General features: G+C 44.0%; 1 protein-coding gene and 1 pseudogene across 2 annotated transcripts; both read left to right on the forward strand.

The window, feature by feature from the left end:
• Positions 1-2,576: 2,576 nt before the first annotated feature.
• Positions 2,577-3,897, forward strand: LOC136490885 (psbP domain-containing protein 2, chloroplastic-like; annotated as a pseudogene).
• Positions 3,898-8,827: 4,930 nt separating this feature from the next.
• Positions 8,828-13,351, forward strand: LOC136493044 (amino-acid permease BAT1 homolog). Of its 2 annotated transcripts, XM_066489073.1 has the most exons (5): positions 8,828-9,243; positions 9,531-9,713; positions 10,358-10,477; positions 11,390-11,581; positions 11,690-13,350. In XM_066489073.1, exons 1-5 carry the CDS (start codon positions 9,148-9,150, stop codon positions 12,671-12,673), a joined length of 1,575 nt encoding a protein of 524 aa, XP_066345170.1. In that variant the 5' UTR covers positions 8,828-9,147; the 3' UTR covers positions 12,674-13,350. The 2 variants fall into 2 exon arrangements, with proteins under 2 accessions (XP_066345170.1, XP_066345171.1); XM_066489074.1 differs by lacking the exon at positions 10,358-10,477 and having other exon boundaries at positions 11,690-13,351.
• Positions 13,352-22,577: the final 9,226 nt, after the last annotated feature.

A 22,577-nucleotide genomic window follows, 5' to 3' on the forward strand; every position in this document is an offset into this window, starting at 1 on the left:
CGAATGTGTCGCATGATGGCGTGAGCGTGCCTTGTGTAACTAGTTGCGCCACTCTCACCCCTTGTGTCGTCTCGCCTCCGATCCACTATTGATGAGTGCCAGTCACCGGTACATCACCACTTAGGTGTTGTCTTTATAAACTCAATCCCTCCCAAAGTCCCCATCTATGTGGATTGAAGTAAAAAAACAAACTAAATTTCTACCTCAATACCTTTCAATATGTACTAGAAAACAGCGCGGCCTTGCCGCGCGGTCCTGTGTGGTGCTTGCATCATGAAGCTAATAATTATATTGTAATTAGTATTACTTAACTTCTGTGAAGAATAAATAACAGTAGTACAATATAATTATACAGATCAGTGGAGTTGATGTTGATCGTTACCATTGTAGAGGATAATAGCTGGAGTCTCTCTTTTTTTCAATTAAGAACTATGCACGACACACCCATCATTGTGAAATTAAGAATTGTATATATAGGATCGTGAAGCCGGTAGAATCACTCAATTGTTTTTATTTTATGTGTGTTATGGGTAAGCTAGCATAAAAATTTCATAGCAATTTAAATAAAGAAACTAACTCTATTAATTTTTTTAAGAAAACTCTTGAGAAATCTAGATCCACATTAATAGCAAAAAATTACACTAAAACATGTGATGTTATGTGTTTACAGTGCAGTGCTAGTTGTGTAGAGTTCAACAAACTTGGTTTGGTATTTTTTAAATTTTTATTTGTTTTATTATGTTTTTTACAAAATTTCAATCGTTTTAGATAAATAACAAATTCGCAGAAAAATAGAAGAACGTCGTCGGGCCGAATTCGGCCTAGTAAGGCCTAGGTTCGGCGGGAAATAGGCCCGAGCGGGAGACAGGCCGGCCCATTCAAAAGGCCTGGATTGCGGGTTGATTTCGGTAAAGTTCGAGGGCTTTTTTACAAAAAAAAAATTGAGAGGGGGTCTGGACTGCGGGTTGATTCAACTAAAGTTTGAGGGTTTTTTTGCAAAAAAAACCACGCCTCGCACGCTCTGGGTCGTCCACGTGCCCGATCCGACGACCGGGAATGGCTGGCGACGTGGCCACGCTCGTCGGCCAGCTTTTGGGTGCAGGTTTCATATGTAAAGATGGATTGAAGGAGATTGCTATGTTTCCATACAAGCCTTGAGTTGGATTAGTGAGATTCAGAGAATCTAGGATCTCGGCAGCAACATCGATGGCTTGATCACGCCAGTCACATCAATCCAATCATGCTCACCATCTCTAGTCCTTACAACCGTGTCTATTCTTAGATATATTCTATGAAAAAGCAATACTACTCCCTCTATCCCAAATTATAAGTAATTTCAAAAATCTTAGAGAGTCAAAGCATCTCAAGTTTGACCAAAATTATAGAAAGAATTATAAAGATTTATGACGTCAAATAGATATACTATAAACATATAATTAATAAAGAAACTAATGATACTTAGTTGCTATCATAAATGTTATTCTTATTATATAAATTTGGTCAAACTTAAGATACTTTGACTCTCCAAGATTCTTGGAATGACTTATAACTTGGGATGGAGTGAGTATTTTTTTAAAGACAGATGATTTGATCGATAGAGAGATGTAGTCATCTCATTTAATTTGAACAAGAATGTTACTTTGGTTGCTCAGAGGTGCTCAAAGACCAAATGATAGGGTGTGCATATGTGTTCTGTAACATCCTAATGGGCCAAAGTGGGCCCAATTTAAAATCCAGAATGGGCCGGTGCTACTGTAGCAGAGGGTGGTGGGCACTGTAGCAGCTGGATTCCAGGCTGCTGGTCACCGAAACACTGTTCACCCGAGAATGGACCGGCCAAATTCGGAGTACTGTTCACGCGGTACTGTAGCGCCGCGAAAACACTGCGCAACCAAAGTTTAGTACATACTGGAAATCCTGAAATCGCCGGATCGACTTAAATACCAGGGCCAGGGACGCGTAGTAACCTTCGGTTAACCGTTTTGAATGAAGCGAGGACGAAAGTTCAAGCGGGTTGCTACGCGGGTGGGGCCACTCCTACGAAGAGTGGGCCTGGGCCATGTATGTCGGGACTGGACGTTACATATTCATATGCTTATATATGAGAAGCATTTGAGATGTTCGTAAAGCAGAGAGTGCGGGCATACTTAGCATAAGATCTAGTGGATGTTTAGGTATATTCGATTTCTAATTACGAGACATTTTGCCTTTTTATTAAATATATGTATAGAGTTTGTGCTATGCACTTAGACATACACCGTGTCTACATATATAGAAAAATAACATATCTAAAAAAAATCAAAATATTTTATAATTTGAAACGGAGGGAGTATATAGAATATTTTAATTCTAGGCTTCTAGCCTGTACCAAAAACCAAATTTTTTTTTTTTGAGAAACAGAAAAGGCATTTTAATAAGAGCATGAAGCCTATCAAGGTTTCCGGCCCAACTGGTTCCACATCCTCAGCCCATTGACGCGCAAGTAGTGGGCCTACCAGCCAGTGCCAAGGTGCGATAACGAGCGGCGGGTCAGGCAGAGGCCACAGCGCTAGCGGCACAGCCGGCGACAGAAACAACCGATGCCACTCGTCGGCTGTCCCCGCCGCGGCCCGCCGCTTTGGCTCGCCTGCCGCCACCGCCGCAGCTTGTATCGGGCCCGAGCCGTCGCGCCCAAATGCGAGGCCTCCACCTCTCCTCCGCTCCTGACCCGGAGGGTGTCCGCTGCCTCGCTGCTTCTCGCTGTCCTCACCATCCCCGCGTCGTCGACGCTACTCCCCGTCGCCTCCGCGTCGGAGGCGGAGGCGGCGGAAGGAGAAAGTGGTATTTCTGAGGGGCTAGAATTGGAGCGGTACACCGACCAGGAGCAGGGCTTCACTCTCGTCAAGCCGACCTCCTGGCCCAATGTAAAGGATCAATTTGAACCTGGACGACGTCAATACTGCGTGACAACGTAATGTAGCCGTAGGAGCGTAGGATTCTTTGGAATTCGATACTTTGTGTACTTTGGGATTGTTGGATTGCACATGTGAATTTGGGAGTAACAATATTGGGGTTGTCGTCAACCCCATTCGGCTCAATTCGCTGACGGAGTTCGGGACGCCGCAGTTCGTTGCGGACAGACTTCAGCAAGCAGAGAAGAAAAAGGTAGAAATGCCTGAACAATGTTTTCTTGGCATTGCAAGTATTCTGGCCAGGGCCACTTATGAACGCTTGACATTTGAAGTACGCTATTTGTATGGACAACTAATGTGCTGATCATGATTCAGGAGGTTCTCATGGATACATGTATTCTATGTACAATTGGTGAGATCTTCGGTACTGATAGCTTCCTTGCAGCTGATTGAATCATTTTGTTTAAAACAGTAAAGTACCAAGTCTGCCGAGGTGATTTCAGTGGGAGAGAGATCAGGTCATGGTGGCCTGACAGTGTATGAAATCGAGTACACACTGGACAGCACTAGGGGAGGGATGAAACGGATCTTCTTGGGTGCATTTGTTGCTTCAAGGAAGCTATATCTGCTCAACATAGCCTATTCAGACACCCAGGAGAAGCCCTTGGACAGCGAGACAAGAATTGTTCTGGAAAAAGTTCTACATTCTTTTGATTCTGTATAGTTGATATTTTTTATGGCAGAGGTATGGCACTTTTTCTTGTTTTCGGAATTTCTTTCACTTGAAAATACATTTGCAAGTATTTGTTTGTTTGTAAAAAGAGTGCTAATCTTATGGTTGCAGTGTCCTTTTGTCCAATACTGTTGCACCTTTATCAGTGACGTCAGGCTACAAGTTTCAGTTTAGATAATGAACTTCATCTTCCACAGATTGGCAACATTTGTGTCACAGGCAGTAAAATGTTGCGATCTTAATTACTAGCCTGGCATTACTGCATTTGTAATATATCTTGGACAAAGCGTTGGGCAGTGAGCCAGTGACAGTATTACTCCTTGAAAACCTGTAATGCCTCATGTCCTGAAATACAATCATTTGAGCATTAGATAAGATACAGGATGGGAAGAGTTAGAGGGAGAAAGAGAAGGCCAAGTAGTATTAAATTGTCTAAAGTTTATCAGAATGCCAGGCTCAGTTCATTTAAATACTGGTCTGTGCTGAGTGCTAACTTGAGCAAATTTTTTGAAGCAGCTGTGATATACGGTTGGATGAAAATAGAGAGCAAGTTAGAACTTCCCTAATCATAGAAACTGAAGGATTCTTTCCTGTTTTCATGGAATTAAGAGTAAATTGTTGTTGACAACCAAAATTGTCCATTTTGTGAAGTTGTCAAAATGTCAAACGAACAACACCATTAAGTTCCTCTCGTCAAGATGGTAAAAAAACATATATGGAACGTCCAATTTAGAGTCCGGATGAAGGAGTTATGCCTCCGGGAAGATACTCTGTTGCCGGAAGTTCCAACCCAAGTCGGAAATTCCGACAGGTGTCATAACTTCTGGGAAGCCTGAAAAAACATGCTCAGGTGCCCGGGGTTATCCCCACGTCGGGAGTTCCAACAAAGGCCAGAAGTTCCGACTCCCAGAAGTTACGGTGGAGGTCAGAACTTCCAACAGACCTGATAAACACCCCTGTTCGCATTTGACCTTTTGGATTTCATCCGAACTATTCCAAACTTGTGGGAAACTTAGAAAATAAGGCTTGAAGAGGTTTCCTACTGAGATAAGACCACACCCTCTGTATATATGAGAGGATCATGGCTGGTTGAGTTCCCATCTATCCAATCGACAAAAAACACAACAAATTAATCTACTACATCTTTTTACCCTCTTTTCCCAATCTACCTCTTCTTCTCGTTCTTCCTCAGGGCTACATGGCTGGAGGATCGACGACGACGACGCTCTAGAGCGGTCAGGCCGGCTAGAGCAGCCCATAGCCACCGCACGTCCTGACGGGTCCCTCCTGGACGTGTGGGGTTTCGGGTCTCAAGAGCCCTCGCCGGCGTGTCTTGCGTATCGCGCTCCCGGTGAGGCTCCTCCGGCGACGTGTCTTGCGTATCGCGCTCATCGCTAGAGGCACAAGGTCCAGGTGTGGACATCCCCTAGGCGCCGGCCGATCCAAAATCGGCTAGGCCCTACATCGAGCGATCTAGCTCCTTATCGAATGTGTGACCTAATTAAGCGTCAACAATTGTTTCTTTTGTTATAATTGATATTTTGTAGTTCATAAAATATTTATGATACAAACTTTATATGGACATGCTAGAGTGATTAGACAATGTTATAGCAAACAGTATGCGATGGGACTCTAGAGATTAGGCACATCATTATGTGTTCCTGTTTTTTTTTCCCCTTTTCTGCATTCCCTGATCAAGGTACAATCATGTTATATTTAGAAGCCAAAATTCTTCTTTCTCATGATATCTGCTGGAAAATGTATATATTATCCTAATAAAATGGAATGTTCAGATACCAGCACTTGGAGTCTTGTACTCTTGTGATTATTCAAATGTAAGAGGTTATTACACGAACATGTCATATGTTGTAATCTTGCCATCTAAATTTAATGGTATTGCCATATAGGAATGAGCACAACAGTCAAGCTCTGTAGAGAAATCAAGAACAATGCACACTTGCAGGACATAAATTTCTTTCATATGGATAAAGTATATTCTCAGACTTGAATGTTTAACCATCTCATTATTCTCCAAAAAGGGACGTAAAATTTCTCCATTCAAGGAAGCATTATACCTTTCAAAGTGCTCTTTTGGACATTCTGAAATAAGGTTCTTTTGGACCATTTCCTCGACTTTCTCCTTCAGATGACATATGAGGGAGAATATTCGCTGAAATAGAGACTTTTGATTCAGGCAACTGAGACTCTCTGGTCCCACCCTGTTGGGATGTGGATAGCATATGATGGTAGCACAGGTGCCATGTTGTCAGCTGCTTCAAAAAAAGTGTTAGAAAAGAAAAGGGATAGTACTATTTAGATGTTAATACTCTGTAGAAAGGTGCACTGGATTATTGTGGTTGTGCGAGATGAGCTGTAGTGTTGTTTTTAGATGGAGAAACGGTACTCATCAAGAAACGCTTTTCTGGCAAATGCATCCAAATTGTCAAGGTTGTTAGTGATTCTCCAATTATACTAGTGGCTCAACTATATGCCCCGGAATTGGGCTTTCGCAATACTATTGTACTTAGGGTCTTGATGAACTGGTCAGAAGCCGTAATCTTTCAGTGATTCAGTCCAGCGAGATAGTTGCATGGGAATATCATCCACTATCCCAGCCTCAAAGTTGGGAGCTGGTCAAAAGGAGCAAGACTTGTCCTCATCCCTTTTGGTTTTAAGAATCTTTTACTTCGCTGTCACTTGAGAAAAACCTGACTGATGATAGTGTCCGAAAAGATTGCATTGGCAGGTGCCAAGTTGTCCTGAAATCTTGCTGTTGATGGCCGTTTCACAACAGCACCACTCTGTTTGGTTTTGTTGGTACAAGTTGCACCATCAATTCTGAATAACGCTCCATGCTTTTACACACTGTTGTCAGCTGAGTTGACCCTTTTTGGATGCAACTTGGCATCAACAAACCTTCTGTGTCAATTCCTTGCTCTTCTGGCTCTCTCGGGTCGACAGCACGGGGTCGCATGTCTATGCATAACAGGCCGACAGGCAACAAGGCAACGTGTGACGTGTGAATTGATCAAGGTGTTCTGAACGTGAGCCTTTTGTTTGCAATCGTAAACACGCTCCCATGTCCCATGCTTGTGCCACCTACTGTCAGCGTTACGTGCAGCGAAGGAGAGACTGCGGGTTCTGTCCTCCGAACGTGGGATGGCCATGGCTTGTTCGCGCCTCGACATGAAACCATACCAAAATACTGATCTGACTCACATCACATGTATTACATTCATATTCTAGCACCCAATTTCATTTGAGCGATTATTTCATTATTTTCCTTTGACTTATTTTAAGAATTTGAACTGTTAATTGTCACTTACCGAGAGATCAACTATTTTCAACTTATAACCAAATATATATAAGAAAATATTAATATTTCATGTGCATAATTAGTATCATTAATGAATCACCAAATAGATTTTATTTTTAAAATATTTAATAAAAATATAAATATTGCTAATATTTTCTACATAAAACTTTAAAAAAAGTCTGACCTGTTTTTTAGACGGAGGAAGTACACACGTAAGCTGCCGTAGACCTACTTGTATTTGCATGTCACTATTGATCACTCCTTATTCAGTGCAATATAATTCTTTATGCTGAAAGACGCGTGCGTCTATTTTTTTCTAGAAAAAGGAAAAAAATTGCGTTCGTGGATTTCCTATGTCTACGTCGGCATGCACGGACCTTTTCAAAGGCTGTTTTTGGACGTTTGTGTATGTAGAACGTCCAGAAAAGAATATAATTATGAGATCCGTGTCGATCAAAGTGGCTCAAGTTTGACTAAGTTGATAACAAATTAGTATTAATATTTATATCTCTAAATAAATTTATTATGAAAATATATTCTATGACTAATCTAATAATACTAATTTTGCATCAGGAATGTTAGTATTTTTTCATATAATTTTGGTCAAAGTTTAAACTGATTGACTTCTCGGAAAACGAGAATTGTATTCTTCTGGGTAGAAAGGAAATGGCAACGCGCGGGGCCCACTTACTGCACGAGGGAGGAGAGAAAGTTTGCTGCGACGTCGCGCCATTGGTCCCATGGATCAAGTCAGTCAACCGAACGGCCGCTCCGGCTGGCCCGTCCAGTTTGAACGCGATGATGGCAAGTGTGGATGCAACAAGAACACATGTAGCTGATGGCCGACAAATATGCAGCGTAGACTATGCTCGCATGGACGAAGTAAGATTGAACACGCATCCTTTCTTAACTTGGCATCGCGCACACACCAAATATTACTACGTTGAAAAGCATCACGCATGAACACAATATATTTGTTTTTTGTGTGTACAAAGATATGATGTTTCACCGATATACCAAAAGCCCCGTTCACGTGCCCTTAAACCCGGCTTGATCCGTTTCTTTTTTCATCCGGAACAGTGTTTTTCTTTTACAAATTCCTTCAAATTCCTCCGAGCAAACGGGACCAAAAGCTTTGCTATAGGAAGATGACATCACCGCCATGACACTCGTGGTCCATCATATATACTCATACATGGAAACAAAAGAGGGAAGAAAACATAGTCATTCACGAGGCGTGCATGATACATGGCAGTGTGTAAAAGCACACAAACTCGTCACTGGAAGTCTGACCATTATTGCGCATAGCCCATGGGCATGTTCGTAACAATTCATGCCTCAGACACTTCGAAGTATATTTTCAAATCCGAATTGTATATATCTCATGGAGCTTTATAGGTTATGCACAGCGAAATGGTACGGGATATTTAGTTGCTCCTAAAAACATCGCTGTGATTATTGTATTCAGGGTCGAAGTTTAAAGTGATATAATCGATTTCATTACTTCAATTTCGTAGCAAGCCGTGTTTTTTTTTTTTGGTTGATTAACCTCTCCGTGAAAAACACACACAAATTCATGGTGCGGCGGATTGGACAGGCGCAAAAACTGAAAAAAAAAATGAGCAAAACAAGAATAATACTTTCAAAATTTCAATGCGAGCACCACTACAGCATTGCTTCTGCCTTCTGGTACACTTGAAGGTGCGCATATCATTTGCCGTGCATGCATGTGTGGTAGTAAGCTGCTATCTGCGCGAGATGAGCTGTCTCGGAATAAAGAATCCCGTTAGTCAACCCAGGGGATGCGCGCAGAACACGCGGCGAAAAATCAAGCCCTGGAAATATATAAATTCCACATCGCTGATCGCTCGCTGCGCGTAACGAACGCCAACAAACAAACAGCGGCGGAACCGCTGAACCGCGCCGCAACCCTCCTCCAGTCCCATTCCCTCTCCCCTGCGGCTGGCGGCGGCTGCCGTGCCCAACTGCCCACTGCGCCAGCCACCCGCGATTCCAGGAGCATCTACTAGGCTTTCCTCCGTGCGCACTCCTCAAGACGTATCGTCCCCGGAGGCGTGACCCATCCAGAGAGAGACCACTCAAGGCAACGGTACGGCGACGGAGGCGAGGCGGCGGGGTTGCGCTCCGTTCGGTCCGCGCGGCGGGAACACACACAACCTCGGCGCCGGCAGCTTCGATCGTTCGCCATGGCCGGCGGGGAGAGGGAGGACGCGCTGGTGATGGACTCCGGCGAGAAGCGCCTCAACGAGCTCGGCTACAAGCAGGAGCTCCGCAGGGAGATGGTACTTTCGGTTCCGACGCCCTTTTTTTTTCTTCTCATGTTCTTCGTAGTATGGGTTTGTTTCCGGACTTGTGGGAGGAACACGGTGCGATCAGGTTTGAATAAACCTGTTTACTACAGATTAAAATCTCGCCGTAGTAGAAGCCTGTTCTCCTTTCTTTCTTTTTTTTTGAAAAAAAAAACATCGGTACAAAGATGTGATTCTGATCGTCTTTCTTTGCGGCTGAATTGAGTTTCTTCCTTCTCGGTTCTCAAGATTCTGATGTACATACACCCGTGTGCCTGCAGACGCTGTTCAAGACGCTGGCCATCTCCTTCTCGACGATGACGCTCTTCACGGGGATCACGCCGCTGTACGGGAGCAGCCTGCAGTACGCGGGGCCGGCGCCCCTCGTCTGGGGCTGGGTCGTCGTCTCCTTCTTCACCTGGTTCGTCGGCATCGCCATGGCCGAGATCTGCTCCTCCTTCCCGGTATGCGCCCCATACTGAGCGCCGCACTCTCCTCTGCTTACCATTTCTTTGAATACCTGATTTGGGCAGTCGTGCGAGTTGGCAATTTCCATTTCAAAGGATTCAATGCCGTGTCATTAGTCATCACTTTCGTGTTTTTTTACTGTTGTCATATGTTAAGAAGGTTACTTATTGAATTCCGTACCTATCTTCTGTGAGTCTGTTATTGCTCTGCATACTGTACTGAACCATTGTTTTTTTCTTGAAACATGTCTACTTACTGATCCCAAAAGAACACTGATAAATGTCACACACCGAATCATACAGCTGCTTCAATTCTTTATCAATACATAGACCGACGGTTAACACGTTGGCTTTTATTAAAAAAAAATCATACAGCTAATTTGTATTGCTAATCTTCTTCAGTCTGCCCAACCATCCTTGAAAAGTTGCAAATCAAATTTTACTACCCTGACTTTTCAATGGCATGGTTGTAACTGCAATGCATTGTTCTTTTTTTTTTTGAACTTGCAATGCATTGTTCTGATATACTTGTGAGCGTCGTTCTTCCGAGGAAGGCTTTGCTTGTTTGATTGTTTCTGATCACATATATTTGCAACTGAATACTGACACTGTTTTTTTTTTTTTTTTTTTTTTGAGAGCAGACCACTGGCTCTCTCTATTTCTGGGCTGCTCATTTGGCTGGTCCAGTCTGGGGTCCGTTGGCATCTTGGTGCTGTGCTTGGCTGGAGGCCATCGGCCTCATTGCTGGAATTGGTACACAGGTAGCCTACTAACCTTCCTTAAAGTTTTTTTTTTGGTCCTTACGGGCATGTGCCCCACGCGCGTGTCGTTCGTGCACCCAACAGTTGTGCGTAGCCCTGTACATGGTTCGGGTTTAAACCCGGACCAAGCTAGGGACCAGCCCATAGCAAACCGCATTGAGAGGCCATGTACGGGCTGGTTTGTATCGGGTCCAAACCGCTTTACCCATCTATGCTTTGTTTGTTTGCCGTCACCAGTCGCCGCCGTCGCCGCCGCCGCCGCCGCATGCTCCGAAATTGCCCTCTGCTCAATCTGCTCCATTCGTTCGATTCAAGAAAATAAAACCAGCAAGTTCACGCTCCGTAGTTTTGCAAGCACCGGTAAGCCCCCGCGGCGCTTGGGGCCTGCTACCTCGCCAGCTCGCCGGTAGCAGGGACCCGCTCCGGAGGCTTGCACGTCGCTGCTCGCGCAGGCGACCCGCGCCCGGCCGCACCCACGCCTTGGCCGGGACCACCGCGTCTAGAGCCCGCCGCAGCGCCGCTAGATCCTCGCCTCGCCCACCTGCCACGCCGGGGGCCAGCCCGCCATCGACCTCGCCGCCGGCTCGCTCCGCGCGCGGTCGCCGTCGACCTCGCCGCGGGGCATGCTCTGTAGTCACCCACGACCTCGCCGTGGGTGCTTGCTCCGTGGTCCCTGATCGCCATGGCTAATAAATGTAGACTAATAAATGTCGATTTCACTACTCATACACAATAAATCATACACCCTGTCTAGACAACTCGTAAAAGTTGTACTATACTAAGTATAAATGTTCTATTCTACTCTGCAATTTCCTATTTGATCAGATCTTTGAACAATTTCACTCAGATGAACTTAACCAATCACATAACCTACCATGCCAACTCATCTTGCCTGCCTCTGTGTGGTTGCAGGCTTATGCAGGATCCCAAGTACTGCAGAGCATCATCCTACTCTGCACCGGCACCAACACGGGCGGTGGCTACCTAGCCCCTCGCTGGCTGTTTCTGGTCATGTACATCGGGTTGACGCTGATCTGGGCTGTGCTCAACACTTTTGCGCTTGAAGTCATCGCGTTCCTCGACGTGATCTCCATGTGGTGGCAGGTAACCTAACCGCTGCCTCATTTGGAGAGGCCATTCTTCTCTTACCGTGGCGCGCCATGCTCCTGTTTCTTGCCCGGCTTCAGCTGCTGTTTGGTGCTTGCATTGCAGGTGATCGGTGGCACCGTCATCGTGGTGATGCTCCCGCTGGTGGCCAAGACCACGCAGCCGGCGTCGTACGTGTTCACCCATTTCCAGACGGCGCCTGACGTGACCGGGATCAGCAGCAGCGCCTACGCCGTCGTCCTGTCCTTCCTGGTGAGCCAGTACTCGCTGTACGGGTACGACGCGGCGGCACACCTGACGGAGGAGACCAAAGGCGCCGACAAGAACGGTCCCATCGCCATCCTCTCCAGCATCGGCATCATCTCCGTGTTCGGCTGGGCGTACATCCTGGCCCTCACCTTCAGCATCCAGGACTTCAGCTACCTGTACAACCCGAACAACGAGACCGCCGGCACGTTTGTGCCGGCGCAGATCCTGTACGACGCGTTCCACGGGCGGTACAACAGCTCGGTGGGCGCCATAGTGCTGCTGTTCGTCATCTGGGGCTCATTCTTCTTCGGCGGGCTGTCCATCACGACGAGCGCGGCGCGGGTGGTGTACGCGCTGTCGCGGGACCGGGGCGTCCCGCTGTCGTCGGTGTGGCGCCGCATCCACCCGCGGCACAAGGTGCCGGCGAACGCGGTGTGGCTGTGCGCGGCGGTGTGCGCGCTGCTGGGCCTGCCCATCCTGCGCATCAACGTGGTGTTCACGGCCATCACCTCCATCGCCACTATCGGGTGGGTGGGCGGCTACGCGGTGCCCATCTTCGCGCGCATGGTGATGCGGGAGGACGACTTCCGCCCCGGCCCCTTCTACCTCGGCCGCGCCAGCAGGCCCGTCTGCCTCGTCGCCTTCCTGTGGATCTGCTACACCTGCTCCGTTTTCCTGCTCCCCACCGTGTACCCCATCAAGATGGACACCTTCAACTACGCGCCCATCGCGCTCAGCGTCGTCCTCGGCCTCATCATGCTCTGGTGGCTGCTCGACGCGCGCAAGTGGTTCAAGGGGCCCGTCAGGAACATCGACGAACACAACAACGGCACGGTCTGAACACCACCTACGTGACTACGTCAAGCAACACGCCATTCTCTCTTTTTGAACACCATGGGTGCTGAGGAACACCGTGCTCTCCCTCTGTGTATGATGCTGGATCAGTGGGGTTTAAATTTTAGATTGTGGAGTGAGACCTCTGGGTGACATTCAAGGAAACTGGAGGTCGACCCATTATGTAGAACATAGGAAAAATTGAGCAAACACAAAAGGAATATGAATGACCAACAAAGTACAAGCATGGGGATATTGATGTATGCTCCCTCTGTAACTAAGTTATTTTAGGCTTATTCTAAGCCAAACTTCCCAAACAATATAACTTGGATCAAGTTTTTAGATGTAAGCCAAAGAAGAGAAAGGGACACATTTTTTTTTTTTGAAATGAATCAAGCGAAGAGCTGCTAAAAGAAGAGAAAGGAAGGAACACACAGGAAGAACAAGTAACACATCAAGAAACACCGATGCTAAATCTCTATTCTAAACGGTAGTATGAAATTCTGTTCATGCTTTCTCCTATGTCCCCACTCCTACAACTCTTACACGTTCTCTTTCTTCCTCTTCCCTGTCTAACGTGTTGTTTGGTTAGGAAATGTAACGCAAATGGAAATGAAATCAGATCACATCCTATATGTTGCCATAACAGTGACAACTTTAAATTCCATTACGTTTGTGTTACCAATCGTACCACCAAACAACGCCTTAATGTCTAATCATGTATATATTGTGTGTATATGTTGTGTATCTCTTACACAACTGTGTGTATGTTGTGTGTCGAATGGTGGCAGCCATTGCATATTTTATAGGAGGGAGTTAAATCATTGATCAACAATATGGTTGCCTGTTTTTTCTTTTAATTTTTGATGAGGAAGTGTTGCATATTTCTTTCTTTTCTGGCCAGCCGGTAATGCTATTACTCCCTCTATTCTAAATTATAAGCTATTCTAAATTTTTTAGAGAGTCAACCATCTCAAGTTTGATCAAATAAGAGAATTACAAAGATTTATGACATCAGATATGTATACTATAGAAATATATAAGTAATGAAGAATCTAATTGTGGCAGAACCACCTAAAATAACTCACTTTAGGAGGTGCTTGTCTTCCATTAGACACTAAACACCCCAAGAGCGAGCTAATTTAAACAGTTGTGTCGAGCACACCACATGGGAGAACCCGAAAATCCATATTTTTCAACAGGATCATAAATGGGAGAATAAAGCTTACAATATTTTAGCCATTTCTTACATCCATTTTCATGCAGCATCAGAGTATAATATTTATTGTTTATAACAGCGGGATATAACCATATTATCAGAGTTTCAGCAGAAATAAAATCATTTAATGACAAGTTAAACATTAACATGATGATCCGTTATATCCATCATAACAGGTTATAAGTTTTTCCATTGTAAAACATTTTGGGTGGAAGTTTTAAATAAAGTCTATGTCCACAACATTAAGAAAATCCTCACTAAGCCCACCAGGAGGTTTCCACACATATGTGTCAGCTCCACATGTTCCTGTCACCTGCAACAGAGTAGAACAAACCCTGAGTACTTAATTGTACTCCGCAAGGCTTACCCGTCAAGAGGAAAGAAAAGACTCTAAAGATATGCAAGGTTATCTGACTTGTGGGTTATTGCATCTGCAGGAAGCATTACTAAGCATGCATCCTTATATTCAATTTTATTAGCAATCACCATTAGTTCATTAACTAACCATTCTATATAAGCACCTATGCTACTTTCAAGCAGGTGGTAAGCAATCAGAATCATTTTATCACCTTTCAAGTTTTAGTTCTTACTATGGTGCTAGACCATACCCAAGTCGTACCGTATCACACAACGATTCTCGAACCGATGTATCCCAGCTGGGTACCCTGAAACACACACCCCGCTTGTACCCCAGGCATAAACAAGACCAACCCACCACTCTCCTATCAAGGGGTCCAGGTCCCCGTCCAAACTTGGACTCCAAGCCCTCACTCCTAGGTCCCGAACTCAGTGTGATGCTTAGACCTCCACCATCCCCGCCTTCAATCAGTCGGCCCGCAAAGTGCCGGAACCCACGACAAGAGAGCAACGAGCCTTTCCGCTCCCATAAGCAAGTATGTGCTCAGGATAATAAGTCTGTTACCTGACTACCATCCACAGCAATGGACGGTCCTCAATTGACACAGGCGGAACAAGTGCAATCCGAGCCTCGCTCGAATGCCTAACCAAGTCCAGATCCAAAGTACCATTCTGCCTTGTCTCCAATTATCATTCATATATATTCCATGTGACAGTAATATAATAACAACAACAATATCTTTCCTATCTCTCGCGAGTGACAGGTAATCACTCGACTTCTACCGGATCCTATAGCATAGCAATCTACACGATCCTGACATACTAGTAGGACTCATAGGATAATGATATATATGCAAGTGGTTTTTATTCAACTCCTTAAAACTTAATGCGCAAGCATGAGATAAAGTGCAGAATAATAGGGGTTATGCACCGGGGCTTGTCTGGGTAAGATATAACCAAAGTTAACGTTCCATCATGACGACACGATCGTCAAGGCACCATCTTCTCTGCTACTTCAGTCGACTCCACGATCCATTGTTGTCCCTATTATGATATTCGTGGATGCAACACAGAGACGTAAACAATCAACGGCGATCGCAACTCTTAAAATACGATTACGCCTCTCAAGCTAACGAGCTAGCTCTGACGACTAACGTACTAGACCACGTATCCAAGTTGTCAAACTAGGCGCTAATTTTCCACCATGTTTTAGTTATAAAATCCCTAGGTGTTTCTTTATTTTCTTTTATTTACTATATATATAAACTCGGGCTCATTAGTTATCTCAGCAAACTAATTATTCTGAACCTACAAAAATTACAGATGTGAAAGCTCTAGTTTGGTTTTGGTTAATTGATGAAACCCTAAGTGCTAACCTAGTTTATCAAGATGATTATGAGATAGGTAGCACCACTCCAAGTGATGAAGCAATGGCGAAGATCATGACAAATGGTGATGGCATGGTGATGGTCAAATGCTTAAACTTAGAAAAGAAGAAAGAGAAAAACAAAAGGCTCAAGGCAAAGGTATAAAATGTAGGAGCCATTTTGTTTTAGTGATCAAGACACTTAGTGAGTGTGATCACATTTAGGATAGATAGCCGTACTATTAAGAGGAGTGAAACTTGTATCGGAATGCGGTTATCAAAGTGCCACTAGATGCTCTAACTCATTGCATATGCATTTAGGATCTAGTGGAGTGCTAACACCCTTGAAAATGTTTGTGAAAATATGCTAACACATGTGCACAAGGTGTTTGCAGGGTTGAGATGGGTTTGGGTTTCGGCGCTTTTGAAAAAATGAAATGTCTATTTTCTATTGCGCCGGATGTAAAATTCTTGGTGGTTGGCACATTTGAGCAAGGGTGAAGAAGTTAGAGTTGAAATGGAGTTGGTCGAAATGATGCTGGCGTTGGTCTACTGACCGGACGCTGGGTCACTCAGCGACCGGACGCTGAAAGGCTGTGTCCGGTCGAGCTGTCAGACGGCACAGTGGCTAGGGTTGAGCACCAGACGCTGGTCTGCGTCCGGTCAAGGTGGACCGGACGCGTCCGGTCAAAAAAACATGCCTCGGGGAGCTTACTGGAAACGACCAGACACTGGGGCTTCAGCGTCCGGTCAGTTTTGATCGGAGCGTCCGATCAGCTTCGCAGCCGTTGAAATCTGACGACCAGCGTTTGAAGCTGGTGACGCGTGGCGTCCATCGGGCGACCGGACGCTGAGGGCCAACGTCCGGTCAGTATGACCGGAGCATCCGGTCAAAGCGTGTTTTGCCCAGTGAAGGAGTATAATGGCTCTATTCGATGGGGGCTCTATTTATAGCCCCATGGCCGGCTCAAGGGATAACTCTTGCACATTTTCATTGACATAGCATTCTTGTGAGCTTAGCCAAAGCCCTCCCACTCATCTCCATCATTGATCCATCATCTTTGTGAGATTGGGAGAGAATCCAAGTGCATTGCTTGAGTGATTGCATCTAGTGGCACTTGGTATTCATGTTTCGCTGCGGATTTCACTTGTTTCTCTTGGTGGTTGCCACCACCTAGACGGTTGGAGCAGCGGTGAAGGATCGGCATGAGTTGGTGATTGTTTGTGGCCGCCTTCGGTGATTGTGAGGGGAGTTGTACCTTCCCCGGTGGAGCGCCGAAAGGTAACTCTAGTAAATTGCTCGTGTCATTGAGTTACCTCACTTGTGGGTCAATTCTTGCGGTGTCCAATCGTGTGGACGAGGTTTGTGAAACACCTCTTAGCCGCCGAACCACCAAGTGTTGGTCGACACAACGGGGACGTAGCGTGTTGGCAAACACGTGAACCTCGGGAGAAAATCGATTGTCTCTTGTCTTTGGCATTCTCCCGGTGATTGGCTATATATTCATCTTGTGATTGGTTTATTCCCTACACGTCGGTATAATCACCTTATTCACTTATTTACATTCTTGCAAACTAGTTGACACAAGCTCTTTAGTGTAATTAGAATTGAGAGCTTGCTTTATTATTTATATTCATCTAGTTGAGCTCTTTAGAGTAGCAAGGTTGAGAGCTCTTAGTGAGTAATTATATAGCAAGTTTGTGTGCCTAAGTAATCATTGCAACTAGAATTGTTGGATAGGTGGCTTGCAACCCTTGTAGAGCTAGAACAAGTTTGCATTACGCTATTTGTCATACTAATCAAATTGCTCTAGTTGATTTGTAGATTTTTAAATAGGCTATTCACCCCCCTCTAGCCATATTAGGACCTTTCAACTGGTATCGGAGCCGTGGTCACCGTTTGATTGAAGGCTTAACAACCTCGATGTCAAATTATGGCTCAAGTTGTGTTCAACCATGTGGGGGGCAAACCACCATTCTTTGATGGCACAAGCTATGATTATTGGAAGAGAAAGATAAGTGTGTATCTTGGTTCAATCAATGATCAAGTATGGGATATAACCGAGAATGATTATGCTATCATTAATCCCGACAATCCCACCAACCAAGATAAGTCTAACAAGCAATGCAATACAATGGCTCTCAACACCCTATACAATGCCCTTGATCCAAAGGTGTTTGAGCAAATCAAGGATTGTGAAAGAGCAAATGAAGTATGGAGGAGATTGGAAGAAACCTATGAGGGCACACCAGAGGTGAAGAGTGCCAAGTTATATATTCTCAAGGACAAGTTGATAGGTTTCAAGATGAAAGATGATGAGAGCATACCAGAGATGTTCCATCGCTTGCAAGTCATTGTCAATGATTTGAAGGCTTTGGGAGAAAAGATCAAGAATGATGATGTCTCTCATCGGTTCTTGATGAGTCTACCTCCAAGGTTTGAAATGTTGAGAATGCTAATCATAAGAGGAGGATTAAAGGAGATCACCCCCAACCAAGTACTAGGTGAAGTCATGACACAAGAGACATACCGTATGGAAATGGAGGGGGATGACAAGGAGGACAAGAAGGAAGATGAGGACAAGAAGAAGAAGAGTGTAGCATTCAAGGCTAGCTCATCATCATACAAGAATAAGGGCAAATCAAAGAAAGAGTCAAGTGATGATGAGGATCTTAGTGATATTGATGATGAAGCTATGGCTCTCTTTGTGCGCAAGATGGGCAAGTTCATGAAGAAGAAAGGCTATGGTGCAAGAAAAAGAAGAGATCATACCAAGAGCAAAGAATATGTGAGAAGATGCTATAATTGCAAGAGTCCCGATTATGTGGTAGCCAATTGTCCTTACAATAGTGACAATGATGAAGATGAGAAGAACAAACACAAGAAGGACAAGAAAGAAAAGAAGGAGAAGAGGGAGAAGAGGATGACCTTTCAAAAGAAGAAGAAGGGTGGAGGCTATGTGGTCACTTGGGATAGTGATGGCTCATCGGATAGTGATGACTCTAGTGATGATGGCAAGAAATCAATCAAGAAAGCACTAGCAAGCATCGACATCAATGACAAGCCCTCCATCTTCGACACTCCATCAACATGCCTCATGGCTAAGCCTACCAAGGTAAAATATGATGAGAGTGATGATGATGAAAGTGATTCTTGTAGGAGTGATGATGAAGATGAGGAGTACTCCAAGGAGGAGCTCATGGACATGTGTGAGCAAGTGCACGCTTGTAATGAGATGAAGAGAAAGGAGTGCAAAGAATTGTGCAAGAGAGTAAAATTTCTTGAGCAATCCTTTGATGAGCTCAATGCCACTCATGAGGAGCTAATGGATGCCCATGAGAAGCTTGGCAAAGCTCACTCAAAGCTTGAAAAAGCTCATTCCTCTCTCATTGAGCAAGTCAAGAAGGAGGAAGCCAAGGAGGAGCAAGTGATAGTTACATGTGATGTGAGACTAACATGTGATCTTATTAATGAATCTACTTATAAGCCTATTGCTATTGCTCCCACTAACACTTCTTGTAGCACTACCACTTTCACTCCACCTATGAATGATACATCACTAGTGGTGGAAAATGAGACCCTCAAGAAGGAGGTGAATGAGCTCACTCGTGCCTTAGGCAATGCCTATGGTGGAGATGCCCGCTTGCTAAAGTGCTTGGGTAGCCAAAGGTTTTCTCTCAATAAAGAGAGATTAGGCTACACTCCCAAGAAAGGCAAGGCGGCCTTTATCACTCCCAAAGCTAGCTTTGTGAAGGGCAATGGTCGGTTTTGCAATAGATGCAAGCAAGTTGGGCATGTAGAGCAATATTGCAAAACTAACAAGAACAAGCTTCCTAATGTATCCTCAATCAAATTTGATTCTTGTTACATGCTTTATAAGGGTGCCAAATGTGTGAAGGCTAAGTTCATTGGTACACCAATTATGGGCCCAAAGAAGAAGGCCATTTGGGTACCAAAGACCTTGGTAACTAACCTACAAGGACCCAAGCAAGTTTGGGTACCTAAAAAGAATTGATCTTCTTTTGTAGGTAAACTATAAAGCCGGAGAAAGGCATTGGGTGCTTGATAGTGGGTGCACACAACACATGACCGGTGATTCAAGAATGTTCAATTCAATCAATGAAAGCAAGAGCAATGGGATTGATAGTATCACATTTGGTGACAATGGCAAAGGCAAGGTCAAAGGACTTGGTAAGATTGCAATATCCAATGATTCGAGCATTTCCAATGTGCTACTAGTAAAGAGCTTGAATTTCAACCTATTGTTGGTAGCCCAATTGTGTGATCTTGGTTTCAAATGCATATTTGGTGTGGATGATGTAGAGATCATAAGTGTAGATGGCTCAAACTTAATATTCAAAGGATTTAGATATGAGAATCTATACTTAGTTGATTTCAATGCTAGAGAGGCTCAATTGTCAACATGTTTGATCACTAAGTCTAGCATGGGTTGGTTATGGCATAGAAGGCTTGGTCATGTTGGAATGAAACAATTGAACAAATTGATTAAGCATGACTTAGTTAGAGGCTTGAAAGATGTCACATTTGAAAAGGATAAGCTATGTAGTGCATGTCAAGCCGGAAAACAAGTTGGTAATACACATCCTAAGAAGAGCATGATGAGTACATCCAAGGCATTTGAGTTGATGCATATGGATTTGTTTGGACCAACCGCATACACTAGCATTGGTGGAAATAAATATGAATTTGTGATTGTGGATGATTTTACTAGATACACTTAGGTGTTCTTTCTTGGTGACAAGAGTGATGTGTTTGCAATATTCAAATCATTTGTCAAGGGCATTCACAATGAGTTTGAAACAACCATCAAGAAAGTTAGAAGTGACAATGGTAGTGAATTCAAGAACACTAGAATTGATGAGTTGTGTCTTTCGGAACAAGCAAGATCAAGATGGGATAGTGATAAGGAACAAAGCAAGATTAGTGGCTCAAGGTTATACTCAAGTTGAAGGTCTTGACTTTGGAGAAACATATGCCCCGGTTGCAAGATTGGAAGCAATTAGGATCTTGCTAGCTTATGCATGTGCCCACAACATCAAGTTGTATCAAATGGATGTGAAGAGTGCATTTCTCAATGGGTACATTAATGAGCTTGTGTATGTTGAGCAACCTCTCAGTTTTGAAGATGAAAAGAAACCCAACCATGTTTACAAGTTGAGAAAAGCTTTGTATGGATTGAAACAAGCACCTAGAGCATGGTATGAGAGATTGAGGGATTTCCTACTCTCTAAGGGGTTCAAGATGGGAAAGGTTGACACCACTCTCTTCACCAAAAAGCTTGGAAATGACTTGTTTGTAATGCAAATCTATGTTGATGACATCATTTTTGGATCAACAAATCAAGAATTTTGTGAGGAGTTTGGCAAGATGATGGCAAGTGAGTTTGAGATGTCTATGATTGGAGAACTTAGTTACTTCCTTAGTCTTCAAATTAAGCAAATGAAGAATAGCACATTTGTTAGTCAAGGCAAGTATATCAAGGACATGCTCAAGAAGTTTGAAATGGATGAGAGCAAAGCTATTAGTAAACCAATGGGGACAAGTGGAAGCTTGAATAGTGATGCTAGTGGCAACATGGTGGATCAAAAGATGTATCGGTCTATGATTGGAAGTCTACTCTATGTGACCGCATCAAGACCGGATGTGATGTTTAGTGTATGCATGTGTGCTAGATTTCAAGCCTCACCAAGAGAAAGCCATTTGAAGGCAACAAAGAGAATATTGAGGTACTTAAAGCATACACAACATGTTGGATTATGGTATCCCAAAGGAGCAAGATTTGAGTTGATTAGATATTCGGATTCCGATTATGCGGGATGCAAAGTTGAGAGAAAGAGCACATCGGGCACATGTCAACTATTGGGAAGATCACTTGTATCTTGGTCATCAAAGAAGCAAAATAGTGTAGCACTTTCAACCGCCGAAGCAGAGTACATTTTGGCCAGTAGTTGTTGTGCACAATTACTTTGGATGAAGGCCACTTTGAGTGACTTTGGAATCAAGTTCAAGCAAGTGCCATTGCTATGTGACAATGAAAGTGCCGTCAAGCTCACCAACAACCCGGTTCAACACTCAAGAACAAAGCATATTGATGTCCGCCATCATTTCATAAGAGATCACCAACAAAAGGGGGACATTTGCATAGAGAGTGTGGGCACCGAAGATCAACTTGCCGACATATTCACCAAGCCACTTGATGAGAAGAGGTTTTGCAAGCTAAGGAATGAATTGAACATACTTGACTTCTCCAATATATGTTGATGCATCCCCATTATATGACATGCCTCTCCTTCGAGCAAAGCAAGGTAAAGTTGATTGACATGTCATCCATTCAATAATAAGGACTTGTTTAGTGCATCTAGTCATTCCTATCATGTCCTAGGATCATTCATGAAAATCAAATGAATTTGATGCTTATATGGTACCACTATTGCTTGTATGTTTGAAATGATCTAGTGGTAGCATATGACATGTTTGTGGGCTTGTAAACCTAGTGTTTGATTTAGAAAATGAGCTATAAGTGTTTAACTCAACATGGTACAAGATAACCCTTATTTGGAGGTGTGAAGAAGCTTGTCCTTGGATCAAACCGAGTTAAATATCTTTTGCAAGTAATCTAGATTGAACCAAATTGGGAAAATGATCCTCATTTCACATGATTTCACCCCAACCTATCCATAATTTAAGCTCACCTTTTGTGCTAATTGTTGACAAAGGGGGAGAGAAACAAAGATATGAGTAATAGGGGAGTATTGGACATAAGGGGAGGGGAGAGATATGCTAAAGGAAAGGGATCAATTAAAATTTTGAGCACTCAAGTAGGGGGAGCAAGCTCATAAACTTGTATGATGCATTTGAATGAACATTTCATATATTTGCTCGCATGGTACAAATTCTAAGTGTCAACATCCATGCTTGTGTGGTGTATGCTAGTTATAGGTTTGAA

This window comes from Miscanthus floridulus, chromosome 11 (assembly GCF_019320115.1).
Source record: "Miscanthus floridulus cultivar M001 chromosome 11, ASM1932011v1, whole genome shotgun sequence".
In the NCBI taxonomy this organism is placed as follows: Eukaryota; Viridiplantae; Streptophyta; class Magnoliopsida; order Poales; family Poaceae; genus Miscanthus; species Miscanthus floridulus.